At 38.9% G+C, this 19,110-nt stretch overlaps 2 protein-coding genes across 6 annotated transcripts in view; one reads left to right on the top strand and one right to left on the bottom strand.

Moving 5' to 3' along the window:
• The window catches only part of ERP44 (endoplasmic reticulum protein 44), a 77,214-nt gene extending 72,864 nt beyond the window's left edge, over positions 1-4,350 (bottom strand). The window contains exon 1 of one of the 4 annotated variants that reach the window (XM_014842230.3): positions 3,734-4,350. In XM_014842230.3, coding sequence (XP_014697716.1) covers positions 3,734-3,790 — 57 coding nt within the window. In that variant the 5' untranslated portion in view covers positions 3,791-4,350. The remainder of the gene's footprint in view (positions 1-3,733) is intronic. The other 3 variants (XM_014842231.3, XM_070519129.1, XM_070519130.1) reach the window with 3 other exon arrangements.
• The window catches only part of INVS (inversin), a 142,435-nt gene continuing 127,516 nt past the window's right edge, over positions 4,192-19,110 (top strand). Inside the window, exons 1-2 of one of the 2 annotated variants that reach the window (XM_014842223.3) lie at positions 4,192-4,365; positions 7,152-7,271. In XM_014842223.3, the coding sequence (XP_014697709.1) occupies positions 7,166-7,271 (106 nt within the window). In that variant the 5' untranslated portion in view covers positions 4,192-4,365; positions 7,152-7,165. The remainder of the gene's footprint in view (positions 4,366-7,151; positions 7,272-19,110) is intronic. The other variant, XM_070519127.1, reaches the window with a different exon arrangement.

Here is a 19,110-nt window from a genome sequence, read left to right as displayed (position 1 = left end):
CAGACATCATTTTATTAAAACTGCCCCAGTTGATTCTAATGAGCAACCAGGTTTTATAAACCACTGATCTGGAGCAAGTCATATCAATAGGATAAATACTTCACCTAGTGATGAATGGAACTACATGTCTCGAAAAGTACTCTTCTTGACGACTGGAATCTGTATTTATTGCTGGCATTAACGGCTAAAACTGACATCTCTGAATTCTACTGTACTTATTTTTAAGGTATACAGATTGTAATTAAATAAATATTTACTTAGCGCTCTGATTTATTCAGCTTCCTAACCTAAGCAAACTTTTCTTGGCTTCCTATACATATTGAATGAACCAGGAACACAGTGGCAAAGCCTTCACGTCCAGGCACAATGCAACTAGGGCCAGTAACAACTTATGACCTATAAACATAACCAAGAGATTAACAAGAAACATCTTCAATAAAGCAACTGGAGTGGAGTGTTATAAATCTCTGCAACACAGAAGAGGTTACTTAGGATATATCAGACAACTTCATTCCAATTTAGTCTTATTTCTCTTATCTCACCTTTTCAAAGCCCTTATATACAACCAATACAGGAAGAACTGCTAAGAAATAATTAATTTAAGGGGGAAATGATCCCTTTCAATCCTGAATAAACTCATCTCAGACAGAAAGATAAGCAGAAAAGAGCTAATTAATGAGTAACTGACTCTTTGATTAGAGTGACAAATGAACTTAACTTGTCCTAAGAGCTGCCACATAATGACTGTCACATCGTGAAATGAAAAGATGACGCCATGATACGTCTGGCCAGGTGATTTTCTCTGATTCAAGCAGCTCTCCTTAAAAACACACACAACCGGGAAGCAACTTCCCCACCGGGATTTTATCTACATGGGGCTTTAGCAGAGAAACATTGCTGTCTTCAGCATTCAAATCATCCACAAAATATGATAAATTGTTACGGGGGCACAGATTACATAAAGTTCAGAACTCAAGTTGTAATCACACATCTAATGGATCAACCCAAACCCTAAGAGAAACAATATATACAGTGAGGTAAATCAAAGGTATCATGAGGATTAAGGCCTCATTGCATTTGCCAGGTGACTCAAATTTCTCTTCTGATTTATCCAAAATCAATGCATCTCGACTACCTCACTTTGTCCAAGACACGTTGCAAATTCAGTGGAGTTCAAAAATAATTTAAAGGCGATGGGAGTGTTTCCTAAAGCAAGCCTGAAATAAAAGAACTCGTTCTCTAAGACTGTGAGTTTGAAGCTATCACGTTGAGCTTGTGTGTTTTATTTACCCATCCCAGAAAGGCTTTTTAGGCATAGAGCGATATGTTCCAAAGTGTTTTTGAGATCAGAGAAACGAAAACTACCCGCCTAGAGAAGTTGAGGCTTATATGTTTCGGCTCTTATCTTATAAACACCAGTTAAGTCTAAACAGATCTAGTTCTTTAGGGCTGAGGTGTAGTTTGCCTGAAAAAAATTGTGGTAGTAAAAGAATATGGCTTTTTAGAGCAGGGCATTTAAGGAAAAAATGATGACCTCAGCTAGGTGGGAACTTGGACATTCAATGGCTGTACGTGAGACGGAATAAACTTGAAGTCTTAGAGGCGAAGTCGGAGGGAGGAGGAAGAAAGTACATTAGGGAAGATAAAGGATATATTTTTAGACAGGTGGGATACTGAGTAAGCAGGTTCCATCACTACGACAGAATTACCAGTTAGATAAGCAACTCGAATTTCGAATAGACAGATGCTTTATAAATATTTGCTAACTACTATGATTATTAAAAGTGCTTTGATAAACCCTATGTTCAAACTGAAACTAGCTTGACTTGTAATTCTGGTTTACTGAACCTTTTCTTGGGCTTTATTTTCCAGTCCATTAATCTTTACAGGTATCCTCTAAAATGTTTACTAAATTTCTATTTCTCTACATTTACTGAGAGCTAAATATACGAAATGTTAACTAAATTTTAGAATTATTAGAAAAAAATCCTTCTTTATTCTTAACAAGATTTGTAGGTTTTCTATAAAACACGCAAGTTATTTCAAAAGAAATTCTTTCTCCTTCTTAAACTTAGCTCTAACACCAAACATATCATTCCAGAAAAGTACATCTGATGTAGTCTTCCTATGTTGTATTTCAACTTTTCTTTCCGATGTCTTACAACTTTTTGTATTTTTTGGTAACCTATAAATAATTTCTGGCAGACAACTCATAATTTAGGCCATTTTATGGATAAGGAAAAGATTAGTATCTAGTATCCTTACAGAGAGAGTGGTCTCTAATAACAATGAGTATTATTCTAGTACTTCTTAGAAAGAAAAGAGAACTACAGTGTATAATGAAATTACCAAGAAATAGCTCTATGCAAAATATTTTCCTCTATACAGAAGTCACTGATTGCTGTATAATTATAAGTGGCAATAAGCTAACTTATCATTTAATGTTACCATGTATATACACAGCTTTTAGTTCTCAAAAGTACTTTGACATCCCCTTTAGTTTTTTATGGTGCTTTTCCTCTGAAAAAGTTCAAGTACTGTATATGGTTTTCAAACATGACTTGCAAATCACAGAGAAAAGAGAGAGCCGAGAAGCGAAGAGGCAGATACAGGAAGAAAAACTATTTCCAACACAAATATTAAAAATTTAACGTGGTGTGGTGGAATAAACCCTACAAGTCAAGAAACGAACTTCAAGTCCGTGTTCTGCCAGTAACCAGCCAGATGACTTCTTGTGAGTCACTTATGTTTCTTAAATTGTCAAGAAAGTGATTTTGACTTAATGTTCATCTTAAATGTGGCTGCTAAAAAAATCTATTACAATCAAAGTATTTTCCAATATTCTATTATAATAGCTCAATTAAAGGGACGTCATTTTGCCATACAGGGTTAGTCCTTCACTTCTGTCTCAATGTGATCTGCAGTCTGGATTACTAAGGTTGCACACTCAAGACGTGCTTGGGAGGAAGAGGCTCTGAGAAAAGATCCCTTTACAAGATGAGATGGAGCTGAGCAGATGAAGAGTTAAGGAATGAGCGCACACGTATGCAGGAGGCCTGATCATCCTCAAATCAGAAGGACTGAAGAACAACTCTGCTTAAATTCCAGGGTGAGGGGGTTGTAATAAGATTTGAGAGAGGCCTTGAGCCAAGGCCTTCAGCTAATCACCGCCTCAACCCTTCAAACCTTTATTCCCCCAGTGGACACCAAATCGGTCTCCAGTTCCGGGTTCCTAACCAATCGCATCAAGCCACAACAGAGGGCTCTGCCAACCCGGGCACCGTTTCAGGGCTCTGGCGTGCTCCACACGACCCCAGCACCTGTCGGCCTCACACTATTCCCAAAAGGAGGGGGTGGGAGGCCACGGGTCTATGCCCCGTCTTTTCGAGCCAGGCTACCAAAGGGTCGTGAGCCCTCGAGACCGAAACCACCTCGGCACGCCGGGGGAGGGGAAACTCCTCGCCGAGACCTTCCCCTGTATCCTTGCCCCAGGGCTAATACTCCTGGGTGCAGGTCCCAACCTCCGAACGTGGTGCCTCGGGCCTCGGGGACCCCGGGCCTGGGAAGTGGACAGACGGAGGCCGAGAGAGAAGGCAACAGGGGAGGGTGCGCTCCTCGCCACCGGAGGAAAAGAGAGGGAAGCAGGGGGAGGGTCAGCTGTGTTCCCCTTCGGCGAGGGCGGGAGGCCGTCTGTGCGTCTGTCGCAGGGTCTGTCATGCCTTCACTCACTCACCAGGAGCAGCAGGGAGCATCTGAGGTCGGGTAAGGATAGGAAGACGGCAGGATTCATGGTAACGCTGGGTCCGCGGCAGGGACAGGCCTTGGCGGCTGGGACTGGGCTGGGTCGGGTTGGGTTAGGAAAGGGCTGGGCTCCGGGAGCCGGCGGCAGCGGAGGATCCTCCCAGCAGCGGCACCTCGTCCTCCCGACCCGGAGCTCCAGCGGCGAACACCCGGACAACTTCCAGAGAGGCCTCGCACACCCTCACTTCCGGGTCCTGCCCACCTAGGAGCACATCGGGAAATGTAGTCTTGCACCACTCTCACCGAGCTCGTCATCGGGCATCCAAAACTCCGTTCCCATCAGGCTGTCGGCCCAGGTCCACCGAGTCCTCTGCGCGCGGGGCCCAGTGGGATAGAAAGGGTCGAGGGCGGGGGTACCCTGTGTTTCAGAGGATGGGAACTACAATTCCCAGAAGGCTGTGCGGTAGAGACCCTCGGGCGGCCTTCCGAGGCGTTCCGCTAGTTTCAGCGCGGTGGGGGCTGTTCCAGCCGGATGTAGTGTCCTGGCCTGGCGGGAGGGGCGGCCCAGTGAGGGTCGTGCCTCCTGGAGCCGCCCCCGGGACGTGAGTCCTGGAGGAGGCGAGGGTGAGTAGGAGGGGGCCTGTGTGGGGAGGCTCTGATCGATCTGTGCTGCCTTGGCCTCTGCCTCCGACCCAGGGCCCTGCTGGCCCGGGCTGCGGCCTGACCTCCATCACTGGCCTCCTCGCCTGCTGCCTCTTCTATCTGCGCTAATTCCTGCAGTATAAAGTCGGAGCCACGTCTCAGGGCCTCAGTTGAATGAGTCAATGCCTTATCCCTAATTGTCTCTGGGGTCGTGTAAGGAGTAGGTAAGGGAGAGGATGGGAAAGCACGTTGTAAACTGAAAAGCTCAGTGCGGGAGTGGTCGTACTAATGCTTGGATCGCTCCTACGGCATAATTACGAAATTCATTAGCCAAGCGATTGAAGATCTTAACCTGGCCCCAGTTAGCTCTCCAGCCTCTTCTGCAAACACGCAGCCAAGTCCACGTGCCCCAAATGGTAGCCACACAATCACTACTAAGTACCTGGGAGGCATTCCGTTTTTTTGTGGGTCTCCCTTACTCCTTGCCTTGCTCCTGCTTTCCTGCTCCCTGGAATGGCCTTAACCCTCTCTCTGTCAGGAATCTCATCTCAGATGTCACCATCTCTGAGAACTTCCCAAACAATCAACCATTTTGATCCTAATCAGAGTTACTCTTCCTTTGCTTGTGACTGCGGCCCCGCCAGTTTTGCACAGTTATAATTATTGGAGCATTTATTACACTGGCTTGTTTTATGATTAGTTAATGTTGATGATACCTTTGCATTTTATAGCACTTTATAATTAACAAAGTGGTTTTGATTTTCATCTATAAAAATTATTTACAAAAAATGTTAGTGCTAAAAAAATACATGTGAGCTAAAAAAAGGGTCCCAGAGAATGGCTTTCCATGGGTGACAACATTAGATAGTGGCAAAGCTAAACTTTTAGTCTCCTCTCTCCTAGTCCAGTGTTCTTATCTCTATACCACTCCTCTACCTCTCTGACAAGAGATAGATATGGAGAATTTGAAAAGATCAGAGACTCATGAGCATGAACTCATTACTCTAAGAAATTAAACTTTGATCCTACTGACCCTCGGACCTAGCACTCAGCCTATGACTTTTCATTCAGCAAACATTTACTGCACACCAGCTATGTACCTGTTACTAACAATTATGCTAAGAATTAGGAGGTGAAGTATATATAAATAAATATAACTGAGATATAATTTTTAGTGTATTTTTCAAAGGGTATGAAGAGTTTTTTTGTGATTCTGATGTGCCTGAAACTCTAATCACTTAGAATCTAAAATGACAAGTATTAGAGATCGGAACGGTGCCTAGCACATAGTTGGTACTTAACTTATTGAATGAATCAACATGGTCAACCTTTTTTGTTTTTCACATTTTACAGAAAATGAGAGAGCTGAGGTAGCCTAAGGACATGCTGCTTATTATTAACAGAACCCGACCTAGAGCCCAAGTGCAATTATTCCTCTACTGTGTTTCCACTTCCTCCCCTGTTTTGTAGCTTCTTTCAAGTCACTTTAATATAATCTTGCATATGACTGGTTTTTCTGATGTGACAGACATGCTCAGACATGACAGAAGCATCTCACAACGCTCATATTTTCTGCCAGCATGTTAACTCAAATTGTCAGCAAAATAAAGACATGAAGAGCTGACCTTTACCAAAATTAAGAAAATACTTTCACTCTAAGGCAGAACTTGAACCGATAATCCTTGTCAATGACAACAAAAAGATTAGCTCATCAGTAGTGATAAATTTATCTTACAAAACTCCCAGATCCTTGGAGTCACCAAGTTTAGAGCGACACTTTTTGGTGAAATCAGAAGGCTTGCCCACCCATTGGCAGCTGTTAACTGTAGTTGACTAACTGCTCCCTGCAGATGGGCGTGGATGCTGCAGTTTGCAGTGATCCCTGCGACGCCCTGTGTTTCTTACACTTGTTACCTCCCTGGTCCTTGTAGCTGTTCAACTTTGGGACTTGGACACAGCATCTTCGTTTTAAGAAGGAAGTTTAAGGTCATTCATACAACTACCCCTCTTTCCTTCCCATCAGATGCTTGAATTCTTCCTGCTGCACTTCTGATGTATTCCAGCCTCTACTTAAACCCTCTTATAATAGGGAACTCACTACTTTCCTATGCAGCTAATGCATTTCTGGAAGGTTCTAGCAAACCATGTCAGACTACCAGTCAGAACAAAATTTTTCTTAATGAAATATGGTCAATCCTAATGATGTGGTTTTCCAAGTAAAATCCTAAGGTCAAGACCTCAAGCGAGGTATAGTTCTCTGGTGGAAGTAAGGAGAGAGCAAATAAAAATTCCTCCCTTTGTGGGCATAAGAGAAAGAACTAAGGATCTTTTAGTTTAGTGCTTAAATGTAGTTAATTCTGATCTGACAAGTCCACGCCATACTGTTTTTGTGAATTGGCCGTCCCCTTTCTTCCCAGTTCTGATGTTTAGTATTATGAAGGATCAAATTACCTGTATTAGAAATCACTGTGGCTTTTGAGCCCTGTGCCTAATGTTAAATATTGAGCCCTTTTTTTCCCTCCGCCCCTGAGAAGGGTCTTAGGAGCACCTAACCCCCTCATGTTACAGATGAGCTACTTACACAGAGGGTCACCTAATTTGCCATATGATGACAATTCTAGAACTAGGACTGTAGGTTTTTTTAATCCTAGTCACATATTTCTAGTAAGCCATATTTATAATACACCCACTTAGAACTGATGAGACAGGTTTCAGAAATGTTTCCTGCATATACTCATGGTTTAAATCATTGTTTCTTGTCGTTCCAGTTGTTGAGAAGACTATGAACAGGTCAGAGAACTTGCTCTCTCCTGGTTCCTCCTTAGCATCCCAAGTTCATGCTGCTGCTATTAATGGAGATAAGGGTGCTCTTCATAGACTCATCATAGGTAAGAAGTCCCCTGTATTACAGAAACTTTACAAATAATTCTGTCCTAAGGAAGTTTGTTCATTTGAATTTTTTTTTCCTGAGAAAGATTAGCCCTGAGCTAACTACTGCCAATCCTCCTCTTTTTGCTGAGGAAGACTGGCCCTGAGCTAACATCCGTGCCCATCTTCCCCTACTTTATATGTGGGATGCCTACCACAGCATGGCTTTAGCCAAGTGGTGCCATGTCCACACCTGGGATCCAAACCAACGAACCCCAGGCTGCCAAGAAGCAGAATGTGCAAACTTAACCGCTGCACCACTGGGCCAGCCCCTGTTAATGTTAATTTTAATTTGCAGTGTACTTACACATTTTAATGGAAATATGTTCTTAGTTATATTTTGTTTCAAGACTTGCACAAGAAAGGAATTAAGTCCTGAAACTTAAAAATCTGGATTAGGATCACGTGGAAAGTATCTGAGAAATATCTGTTTATTTGGCATTGCGTCTCTTATGTACTCTAAGGTACTAAGATAATTAATTCATCTTTGTAATAACATCTAAAATGAGATAGTGGATAATGATCTTTAACATATAATACACACCCAAATTACTAAAGTTTACAAAGAATTTAAACTTTAATGATTTAGAATTGATTCAGTGTTTCCCTATCATTGATTCAATTATTTGAAAGTGGTTTCATTTTCTCCCTATCATTTATATATGGAGAGAGGTTCAATATAGAAGTTCTAGAAGAAGATAAAGTGAATAGGGGAGAAGCAGTATGCAAGGAGAAAATGGGTAAGAATTTTCCAGAATTGTAAAAACCACAAAGCCACATGTTCACAAGTCATTACCCTGAAAAATAAAATAAAAATTCACATTATTTGTAATCTTTAACCTACCAATGTCTAGTGACATCATGATTGACAACTTGGGCTGCAAAATACAGTCCACGTTGCTTGGACTTCCATCCCTGTTCTTTCAGTGTGTATTTTCACCCTACGCTTCCGGTTTCTCCAGAAACTTCTACCCGTGCACCCTAACTTCTGGCTAGGCTTTCTGTTCCCCAATATGCCATGAATTTTTCGTATCTTTTCTCCATGTATCTGTTCCCTCTCCTCTTTTCTGTCTTCTGCCCCTTACCCCTTCTCCACGAAACAAACTTCTGCTCATGGTCAAAGACAAAATTCTTTTACCACATACTCTGTGAAAATTTCTCTTCTCCATCAGAGACATTCTCACCTGATGCCTCACTTCACCTCTGCTACCTGCATTCACAGTTACTCCCTGAATCTTGGCATCTCCCAACACCTCTGAGTCGTTCACTCAAACAGTCCACCATTCAACTAAGAGTCTTTTACCTGCAGCTCGCTTAGTAATGAGAACAATAGTTTTTCAACCTCACTGAGACCTCTAATCTATTCTCTTCTCCAGTTTTGACCATCAGTCTTCTGTCTTTACTTTCCTCCCTATTCAGCCCTGATTCCATGGTCTGTTATTAAAATCTTTCTCTTGGAAAAATTCCCTTTCTCCTCACCTATTGCGTCTGGCTTTTGCAATCTCATCTCTGGATGAACCTAATCCATCTACCTCTGCCAACCCCGGAACGATTTAACCTGGCTGGAAGATTGGTAACACCCTGAATTCGTCATTACCTACTTCAAATAGGCACTCAGCACTTTCCGCTCATCATCCCACATTTCTCCATAATGAGTGTTTCATACTGTCTTACTCTACCAAAACCTCTGACTGCCCATTCTCCCTCCCTCCCTTCACAGCTAATGCTTTATGCTTCCTACAGAAAATATCCACATGAAATAGGAACTTCCTCATTTTTCAGCATATCTACAAATCACCCTATATCTGCACCCATCTTCTTCTCTCTTCCTGCTAAAACACAGCAAATGTCTCTTTCTGTCAAAGGTGAGTTCTTCCACACATGCTCTGTATTCTGTCCCTTCCTGTCTTCTTGGGAACCTTCTCCATTTTTTTTTTTTACCTCTGATTACTACATCTTCAATCTTTTCTTATATTCTGTATTCTTCCCATTAACATTTAAATATACTCTGTTATCTCCATGATTTAAAAATCCCTTCCATGTTACTTCATCTCCCTCTAGGTATTGCCATATCTCAACTTCCCTTCATAACTGTATCAGTGCACAGGCTAAACTGCTGTAACAGTGACTTAAATAAGATCGAAGTGTATTTCATTCTCACAATAGTACAAAATCATCCAGAGATGCTGCCAGGGCTTGGCTTTGCCCTTCTCAACGTGTGGCTTCCATCTCTGGGTCAATGGCAGATACTTCCATTGCAGTCATAACCCATCAAGGAGGAAGGAGGAAAGAGAGAGTGCAAAGGTGTCATTCAGGAGGTGGGCTGGACCTAGACACAGAGCTGCATCTAGGACAAAAGGCGCTAAAAAATATCTCTCCTTGGATGGCATCATGCCCACCTAAAACTCAGGGTGCTCAGTTCCTAAAGAGAAGAATGAGAAAAGGGATATGGGGCAATTATCACTCTCTGTCATCAAAACCAAGCTTCTGGAGCCATCTGCACCCAGTGTCCCCACCTCTTTACCTCAATGCATGTTTTACTTAAAGAAAACAAAACATACTTCCTTATTTTGAAATGTACATATGGAGAATTACATACAACTTATATGTACAGTTTAACAACTAAATCTAAAGCAAACATCCGTATTACCAAGGAATAGGACATTGTTCCCCCAGAAGCCCCTAATGTATGCTTCCCTCCCCCTTGGAGGAATTGGTGTCTTGACTTTTATGGTATAATAATACATTGTATTTTTACCACCTAGGTATATATCTTAACACTATAGTTTAGTTTTCCCTTTTTTGGATTTTTTTTTCTTTGCTAAACGTTCCATGTTTACTTGTACTGAAAATTATATATTCAGTTAAATCATTTTCCTGCTCAAAACTCTATAATTGTTTCCCATTGTACTTGGAACAAAATTTCAAAGTGTACCTGTACCTCTTTCCCTCCCCAACCTCACCTTTCGTCACTCTCTTACTAGAAAAACTTGCTTTCTTTCAGGTTCTGAAACCTGCTAAGCCCTTTTCCTTCTCAAGGCTTTGTGTGAAATGCTACTATCCCCGTTCTCCGTCTGACTGTCTCTTAGTCATCCTTCAGATCTCAGCACTGAGGTCGCTTCTTCAGAGAGGCCTGCTCTAACCATCCAGTCTCAGTGAAATCTGTTGATTGTGTTCTCCCTGGGAACTCTGCAGGTTTCCTTCATAGAACTTGTCTCAGATTGTAACTGTATGTTTATATGTATGACTGTTGTAATGTTTCTCTCCTCTATAAGCTAGTAGCCTCCATTAATATGGACTAGGTCTGTTTGATTCGTCACTGTATCCACAAAATCCAGCGCAGTACTTGACACATGAGCAATATTTGTTAAAGGAGTGAATAAATATTATAATCATTCTTTTAAATATCTTTCCCCCAAGAAGTCTATAATCGTCTCGAGGGCCGGGATTAATGTGAATTGAGTTTAATTGAATTAAATTGAACTGAGAGGTAGATTAGAACTAAATTCCATTGGAAAATTTCTTTTTAAAGTCAGAATACCTCAAGAAAACATGTCTTATAAGTGAATTCTTTATTATTTTAATAAAAAATATAACCTTCAAAGGAAACAAAACATGCAATATGTTGTAAATTAAAAACACTTATACAGACTCAGTCTTACAAATTAACTAATGCATTACATAATAAAACTTGAAATACTCCTATAATTCTGTATCCCCAGAGAAAAAATCCTTAAAAACACAAAAAAATCATGATATGGAACCAGTATAGAACTGATAAACTTATTTATAAATTAGTTCCTTATATTTTCTGTTACCTTGTCTAAGGAACTTCTTACTCATTACTGAGTGAGCTATAACTCTGCTCTTCTTTTACGAATTCTGCCATTTTTGTCTTGTATGCAAAGACAGTAATACCTTTGCTTTATGATGTTTTTCAACATTTGTATATTCCTACTAAAATAATACTGTTTCATCTTAAATTTCAGTGTATCTTGTACATTCTCTTATGTAGGACGTGTGTGATGATTTCTAAATATATCCTGTGTCTCTTTTCTAAACTAGTAACATGGTACTACAGATGATTTTTTTTTTTCTTCAATCTTTGCTCACCAACTGCTCAGTGAATTCATTCACTTTAGCATTTTCTGTTTTCCCTTCTCTGTTTCCATGGAGAAGTATGTCAGTGATGTGTTTGACTCCATGGAAACAGATGAGCATCTCTTTCTACATACACAACTAATTAAATCGAACACTTTCTGTGCTACCCATTGTCCTGGAGGGGGAGTGAAGAGGCTTTCCCTGAATGAGACATCATTTTAGTCTCAATTCTTAATGTTTAACCTAGTACAATGGATTAATGTTTTAACATAACTCACTACATCTTGGATTCAGATGAATTAGGGCTCAGTCCTGGGCTCTAAAAACATAAACATACATGGTAAAATCCTTATGTGCTATGATTATCATTTATAGATATGTAGCTTTTTCTTTTAACATCAAACTCAAATAATTTGATTGAATACCAGACACATAGTCAATAACAGAGTTTAGTAGATTCATTTTAATACTATACAGTGTAGTGTAGTACAAAGGACATGGATTTTAGAGTCCAATAAACCTGAATTTTGAGCTCTGGCTTTGTCATTTATTAGCTGTATTACCTTGACCAAGCCGCTTAATCTTTTTGAGCCTCAGTTTCCTTATCTGTAAACTGTAGATCATAATACTTTGCTTGTGTGAGAGTTAAATGAGACAATGGCCATAAAATATCTAGCGTTGGACCTGACACATAGACAATAAATAAAACCTTATCACTGTTATTGTTATATCAAGTTGGACTTACAGGAAAATATTCGTCTCACATAGTTGCAGAAATGTCTTAGAATGAAAAGGCACTAAATGCTATGAAAAATGATAGTTCTCTTTGTGAAAACCAAGCAAAATAATTTGTAAATATTCCCAGTGTGTGATGATTGATGTTGTCATTACTGCTAACAGTGTCTGGGGTTGTTTGCAGTGGTAAAGTGACCATTCTGATTCTATTACAACTTTTGTTCCCCTGTCCATGTTTTGAGCCAGTATAAATCTCTCTGAATCATTTTCCCTCTTTGTTTATGTCTCCCAACAGAGTAGTTAGGTGTGGCAAGGAGCCTCATAAGTGAAGAGTAGTGACATTATTTCAGTTGACTTCTTCCTTTACCTCAACCCTGACCTTAAATGTCAGGGTTATTAAATAGTTTATAAATGCTTGCTTATATACATATGTGTTTATAAATATACTTACGTGCATATGTATCCATACTAATAACAGGAATAAAATTAGTCAACATTCATAAAGTTATGATACATGTGCCAGGCACCGTATTAAGTGTTTTGCAGCTCATGAACCCATTTAATAGCAAAACACTACAAAGAGCTTTGGGTACTCTATCACGCTGATTTCATAGGCGAGGAAACGGAGGTGCAGAGAGATTAAGTAACTTGTCTGATAAGTAGCAGAACTGACATTAAAGCTTGGAAGTCCGAGTCCAAAGCCCATGTTTTTGGGGCCTCCATGTGTGGGTAGATGTTTCTGCATACACGTGCACATTTGTACGTATGAATACATAGAGAATGAGAAAGACAGGAAAGAAAGAACTGATTATTTCTAAATCGTGACTGATAAACTAATGGTTATCTAGATTGGATTTTTCTTAACTTTGTGCTACAGGCCCTTTTGGCAATCTGGTGAAGTTTATAGACTTCTTTTCAGAAACATATTGTTAAAAGCTTAAATATAATATATGGGAATCCAAAGTAAATCAGTTATATTGAAATATAGTTATCAAAGTATTTTAAAATTGGATATAGCCATATACCTGCCATCGTTTTTTTATTAATACATTAAATAGCAAGATCTAGTGGCAAATCTAAGACCTATGATAATTTCAAAGCAACGAGTGTAAATATTTTAAGATACCTCAACGATTATAATAAGATAACATGTAAAAATGTTTTGTAAAATCTCAAATGCCCTCAAAATATAATATGTCCCATGTTATTATTATTACTCTCATCTTCTATGTTAGTACACTGAGACTCAGAAGTGAAGCAATTTAGTTGCCTAGCTAATAAATGCACAGTTGTGACTCAGACCAGGTCATTTAATTACGAATCCTGTATTCTTTCCGTTGTTCCCATGTTGCCTCTAGAACAGTAAGCAGATCTTTTGTAGATGACCACAAATGCTTTCCCAAGATTGTGACAATACGAAAGGTGTGAAGAAGTAGACAAAAGCAAATGAATACATCTTTGATGCCACACAAAAGTGACATGCTAGAACAAGCAAATAAGACAGCAGTAGAGAAGGCTGGGTTGACTCCTGTTGGACAGTATGGCACTGTAGCTGTTGTGTAGACGGGTGCAACTGTCACTACGAGTGACAGACATTTTCTCTAACTGCTAGAGTTGGAGCTCTGGTTTCTGCACATACCAGTCCATGAACCATACAGACTCTTCTGCTTCAACTGACCTTAAAATAACCAAATGCAGTAGAGCAGTGGCTTTCCAGTAGTGGTTCCAGCTCAGCTTTCTGAGCTATGTTCAGATGAGCACATGCAGAATGCCAGCCCCAGTTAAGCAAGCACCAATTGGTCATGGATTAGAGGCTGTCTTCACAGTTGCCAGAATAATTAAAACAACACAGCACACCAGCCAGCTGCACCCTATATTAGCTGTTCCTGATAGGAATGCAATTTAAGTGCATTACTATCCACTGAATGTTAGTTGACATCGTAAGCCCTACATTTGTACAACATGTTGCAGTTACAAAACACTTCCAGACAATAAATCATTTCACTTAGTCATCAAAATAAGCTATTGTGTAGACTTGACAGGTATTGGCTGGATGTTATAATTGGGGAAACTAAGGAGGGAGGAAGTAGGGTGTAGATAAAGGCACAGGCCTGTCTCAGTTACTCTCTTAAAGCCAGGAAGCCCAGAACCTGATGGGACCCTCACTACTTAGACACAGCCAGAAAGCCACTATCCTCCTAAAGCTACTCAAAACAGGACCCAACTGAGGCTGAATGCAGCTTTTTCGAAGCAAGAATAGGGGCTCCATGCTTTCAGTTTCCTCACATACACAAATTTTGGCTCATAGACACAACATACTGGGTTTTGCTGACATGACCCAATTAAATCTTCTGTGTTGGGAAGTAAATACTAGTCACACAAAAACACAAGTGTGTCAGGGGTTGAAGAGAAGGCGTGAAGTTTCACATATCTTACAGCAGATTGGGAAGAACATAGCATTTGGCCTGATGTTGTCTCTTCTAGGAGGTAGAGGTGCTGACTTCACTTTGGCTCTGAGAAGCCCAATCAGTTAGGATTGTCCCAATATGTGATGACTGCCTCCATTTCGCAACATTTGTTCTTGTGACCACAGTTCCTGCGTTCTTTCTTTTACTAAAGCTTCCAAGGAGGAGTTCAACTCTAGGGGAAATTATAATATGAATCACCATCATCTTGCTAATACTAGGCACTACTGTCTTTGCTTAACACTGAGATGAGATGCCGGTTGAGAGTGCCCTATAATCATGAAAGACACCTTGAGACTAGCCTTATTACATCATATTTTCTGTAAGTACCACTTTGACTCAAGAAGGACTCAAATGATAAAGGAACACGCTACTTGTAATAAGTTTTAGTTCTATTGATGAGTTTGGTTTTAACTGAGTCCTTATCTGTAAATACATAAATAAATAAATATAATCTCTGGGGTCTTCCGGATTATATATTGGAGGCCCTTGTGGAGAGAGTAATACTGGCACTCAGAAGATTTGTGCACAGGGGCTTCTAGAATCAGGTATGTTGAATCAAATGCAAAACTTGCCTCCATCTTCAAAACCCAGAATCTGAAAAGAACACCTGTCTCCTCCAGGAGTTATACACAATCTGAATATATTTGTCAGGCTCTTTCAAATTTCAAGAGCAACGACCTTTCTCGCTCTATTACCAGGATACATGGAAATGTGGATTAGCAAAGTGAGTTATTTAAGAAGCTATAAAGTACTCTGGGTCCCAATTTACATATATTTAAATATATTTTGAAATCTTTAGAGCTAAAACAGTAGCTTAGTTTCAGGCACAAAACAACTCAGACAAAAATGTGACACTTTTTCTTGTGTCAGCTAGCATGTATTTTTCCCCAGAGAAAAGATTTCATTTGGTCAGCTTTCTTTTCCGTTAGCAGAGTTCATGCCAAAACACCTCAGAAGTAACTGGCTTCCCTCATGCTCAACTCATCCATGATGACCTTCAGCTAGTATGTGACTACCTTGTCACTATCTGTGATGAAAGGAGCAAAATTTTTTCACTTCAAGTGGATGGCTGGAGCCATGGGTATCTGTTGTTGTTACTGTTTTTAAGTAAAGTTTATTGAGGTCTAATACAGTAAATACTGTACGTTTCACCCCTTTTAGTGTGCAGTTATTTAATTTTGACAAATATCTAATCCTGTAATCGCCACCGCAATCAAGATATAGAACAATTCCATCACACCCCAAAATTCCCCCATGTCCCTTTATAATCAGTCCCTCCCCACATCCCAGCCCCCGGTAAGCACCGGTCTGATTTCTCTGTACTTACACCTGTTCCAGAATGCTATGTAAATGCATCGCACAGTACGTACCCTTTGTGACTGAGTTCTTTACTTAGCGTAACGCATTTGAGATTTTTCCATGTTGTTGAGTGTATCAGTACTTCATTCCTTTTTATTGCTGAGCAGTAGTCCATTGTATGGATGTATGCAGTCTCTATTGTCATTTTCCAGTTGAAGGACAACTGAGATGTTTCCAGTTTTTGGCAATTGTGAATGAAGCTTCCATAAACATCCAAATACAGGTTTTTATGTGAACATAAGCTTTCGTGCTTTTATTTCTCCTGAGTAAAACACCTAGGAGAGAGATTATTGGGCCATATAGTAAGTGTGTGTTTAACTTTATAAGAAACTGACAGTTTTCCGTAGTGGCTATACCATGTTGTATTCTTACCAGTGATGTCTGAGAGTTCTAGTTGTCCTACATCCTTAGCAGCATTTGGTATTGTCAGGTTTGTTTTTAGTTTTGGTTTGGTTTTAACCATTCTAATAGAAGTGTAATGGCATCACATTGTGGTTTGAATTTTCACTTCCCTATGTATTAATGATGTTAAGCATCTTTTCATATGTTTATGTGGTGAAATGCCTGTTCAAATATTTTAATTTCCTTATCATTTAACTATTTACTTGTAATAGTTCTTTATTCTGGATAGAAGGCTTTATAGATAGGTGTTTTGCAAATATTTTCTCCCATTTTGTGGCTTGTCTTTTTATTTTCTTAACAGTGTCTTTCAAATAGAGTTTATAATTTGGATGAAATCGATTTTATCAATTTTTTTATGAATTGTTCTCTGGTATCATATCTAAGAAATCTCTGCCTAACCCAAAGTTAAAGAGATTTTCACATTTGTTTGTTTTAAAAGTTTTGTATAGTTATAGAGGTTTTACATTTCAGTTTTTGATTGAGATAACTTTTGCATGTGGTGAAAAGTATAGGTTGTGAGTTTTTGGTTTATTTGTTTTTTGGTTTTGCATATGGATGTCCACTTTTTCTAGCACCATTTGTTTAAGAGACTGTCCGTTGGTTTGCCTTTGCACCTGTGTCAAAAATCAATTGATCATATATATGAGTCTGTTTCTGTACTCTCAATTCTGTCCTATTGATCTATGTGGCTATTTTTTTGCCGTTTAACTTAAATTGTGGATTTATGAGAATGAAATTGGTTGTAATATTCCCATATTTTCCTTTTAATGTCTGCAGGCTCTGTAGTGATGTTCCCACTTTCATTCCTGATGTTAGAAATTTCTATCTGCTCTGTTTTTAATGATCAATCTGATTAGAGATTTATCAATTTTATTGATATTTTCTGGGAACCAACGTTTAGCTTCATTGATTTTTTCTCTAGTGTTTTTCTGATTTTAATTTCATTGCCCTTATCTTTATTATGTACTTTCTCTGCTTGTTTCGGGTTAAATATGCTCTTCTCTTTTTAGTGTCCTAAGGGAGAAGCATAGATCATTAATTTGAAACTATTCTTCTATTCTAAGACATGTACTCAATGCTGTATATTTCCTTCTAAGCCCCCCTCATGTGTAGGGTAGGAACCTTACAACAGTATTTTTGTTTTCATTCATTTAATGATTTTCAGCTTCCCTTGAGATTGTCTCTTTAATCCACGGATTGCATATGTGTTGCTTAATTCTCAAATATTCAATGATTTCCCATTATCTTCCTATTATTGACTTCTAGTTTAATTACATATTGTCAGAGAACATACTGTGTATGACTTCACTTCTTTAAATCTGTTAACATTTGTATTATGACTCAATATATGGTCTATTTTGGTGAATATCCTATGGATGTTTTAAAAGACTGTTGCTGGGTGACATGTTCAATGAATATCATTTATATCCTACTGCTTTATGGTGGTATTCAGTTGTTCTCTATCCTTGCTGATTTTTATTCTTGGGTTCAAGCAATTATTGACAGAGGGAAGTTGAAGTTACCAACTATAATTGTGAATTTTTCAAGTGTTTCTTTCAATTCTATCAATTTTTGCTACATGTATTTTGAAGCTCTGTGGTTTGGTACATACACATTTAGGATTGTCATGTATTTTGGTGAACTGACCCTTTTCTATTTGACACTGGTAATTATCTTTGCTCTGAAGTCTACTTTATCAGTTATTAATATAGTCACTCCAGGTTTCTTTTGATTAGTGTTTACCAATCAAAAGTATATGGTATATTTGTGCTCATTCTTTTACTTTTAACCTACTTATGTCATTATATTTCAAGTGAGTTTTTTATGTCAGCATATAGTTGGGTCCTCTTTTTTTATCCATCTCTGTCTTTTTATTGGTGTGTTTATAACATTTACCTTTAATGTAATTATTGATGTTAGGATTTAAGATTTCCATCTTATTATGTGTTTACTGTTTGTTCCCTCTGTTTTTCATTCCTCTTTTTTCCCTTTCCTGTCTTTCTCTGCATTTCTTGAATGTTTTTATATTTCACTTTAATTTATATGTAGTGGGGCTTTTGTAACAACTTTACTGAGATTTACCATACATATATACCATGCAATTCACCAACATAAAGTGTACAATTCGATGGTTTTTGTATATTCACAGAGTTATGCAAACATCACCACAATTGATTTTAGAATAATTTCATTACCCCAAAAAGAAACTCTATACCGTTTAACTATGTCCCCTCAAACATGTCCCCATCCCCAGCCCTAGGCAAGCATTGGATATAAAATTTGGAGTTGACAGATCTCCTCTCCACCTCCCCCAAAACTTGAAAAATGTGTCATTGCTTTCTGGCCTCCATAGTTTCTTATGTGAAATACACTGTCATTCGAATTCTTATGTATGTATTATAGATAATATGTTGTTTCTCTCTGGCAGCTTTCATGATTTTTCTCTTTATCTTTGGTTTTCAGAAATTTGATTATGATTGACTCAGCATAGATTTCTTTGGGTTTGTTCTGTTTGAGCTTTGCTCAGCTTCTTAAATCTGTAGGTTTGTGTTTTGCACCAAATTGGACCATTTCTAGCCATTATTCCTTCGCATATGTGTTCAGCCCTTCATTCTTTTTCCTCTTTTTCTGGGACTCTGATGATATGAATGGTAGATCCTTTGTTATTGTCCTTATTGTTCTTTTTGTTTCTATGTATTCTTTCAGTTGTTCAGATTGAATACTTTCTATTGGT

The sequence above is a fragment of the Equus asinus genome, chromosome 10 (genome assembly GCF_041296235.1).
Source record: "Equus asinus isolate D_3611 breed Donkey chromosome 10, EquAss-T2T_v2, whole genome shotgun sequence".
NCBI classification, from domain to species: Eukaryota; Metazoa; Chordata; class Mammalia; order Perissodactyla; family Equidae; genus Equus; species Equus asinus.
This window is presented reverse-complemented; position numbering and strand designations above follow the sequence as displayed.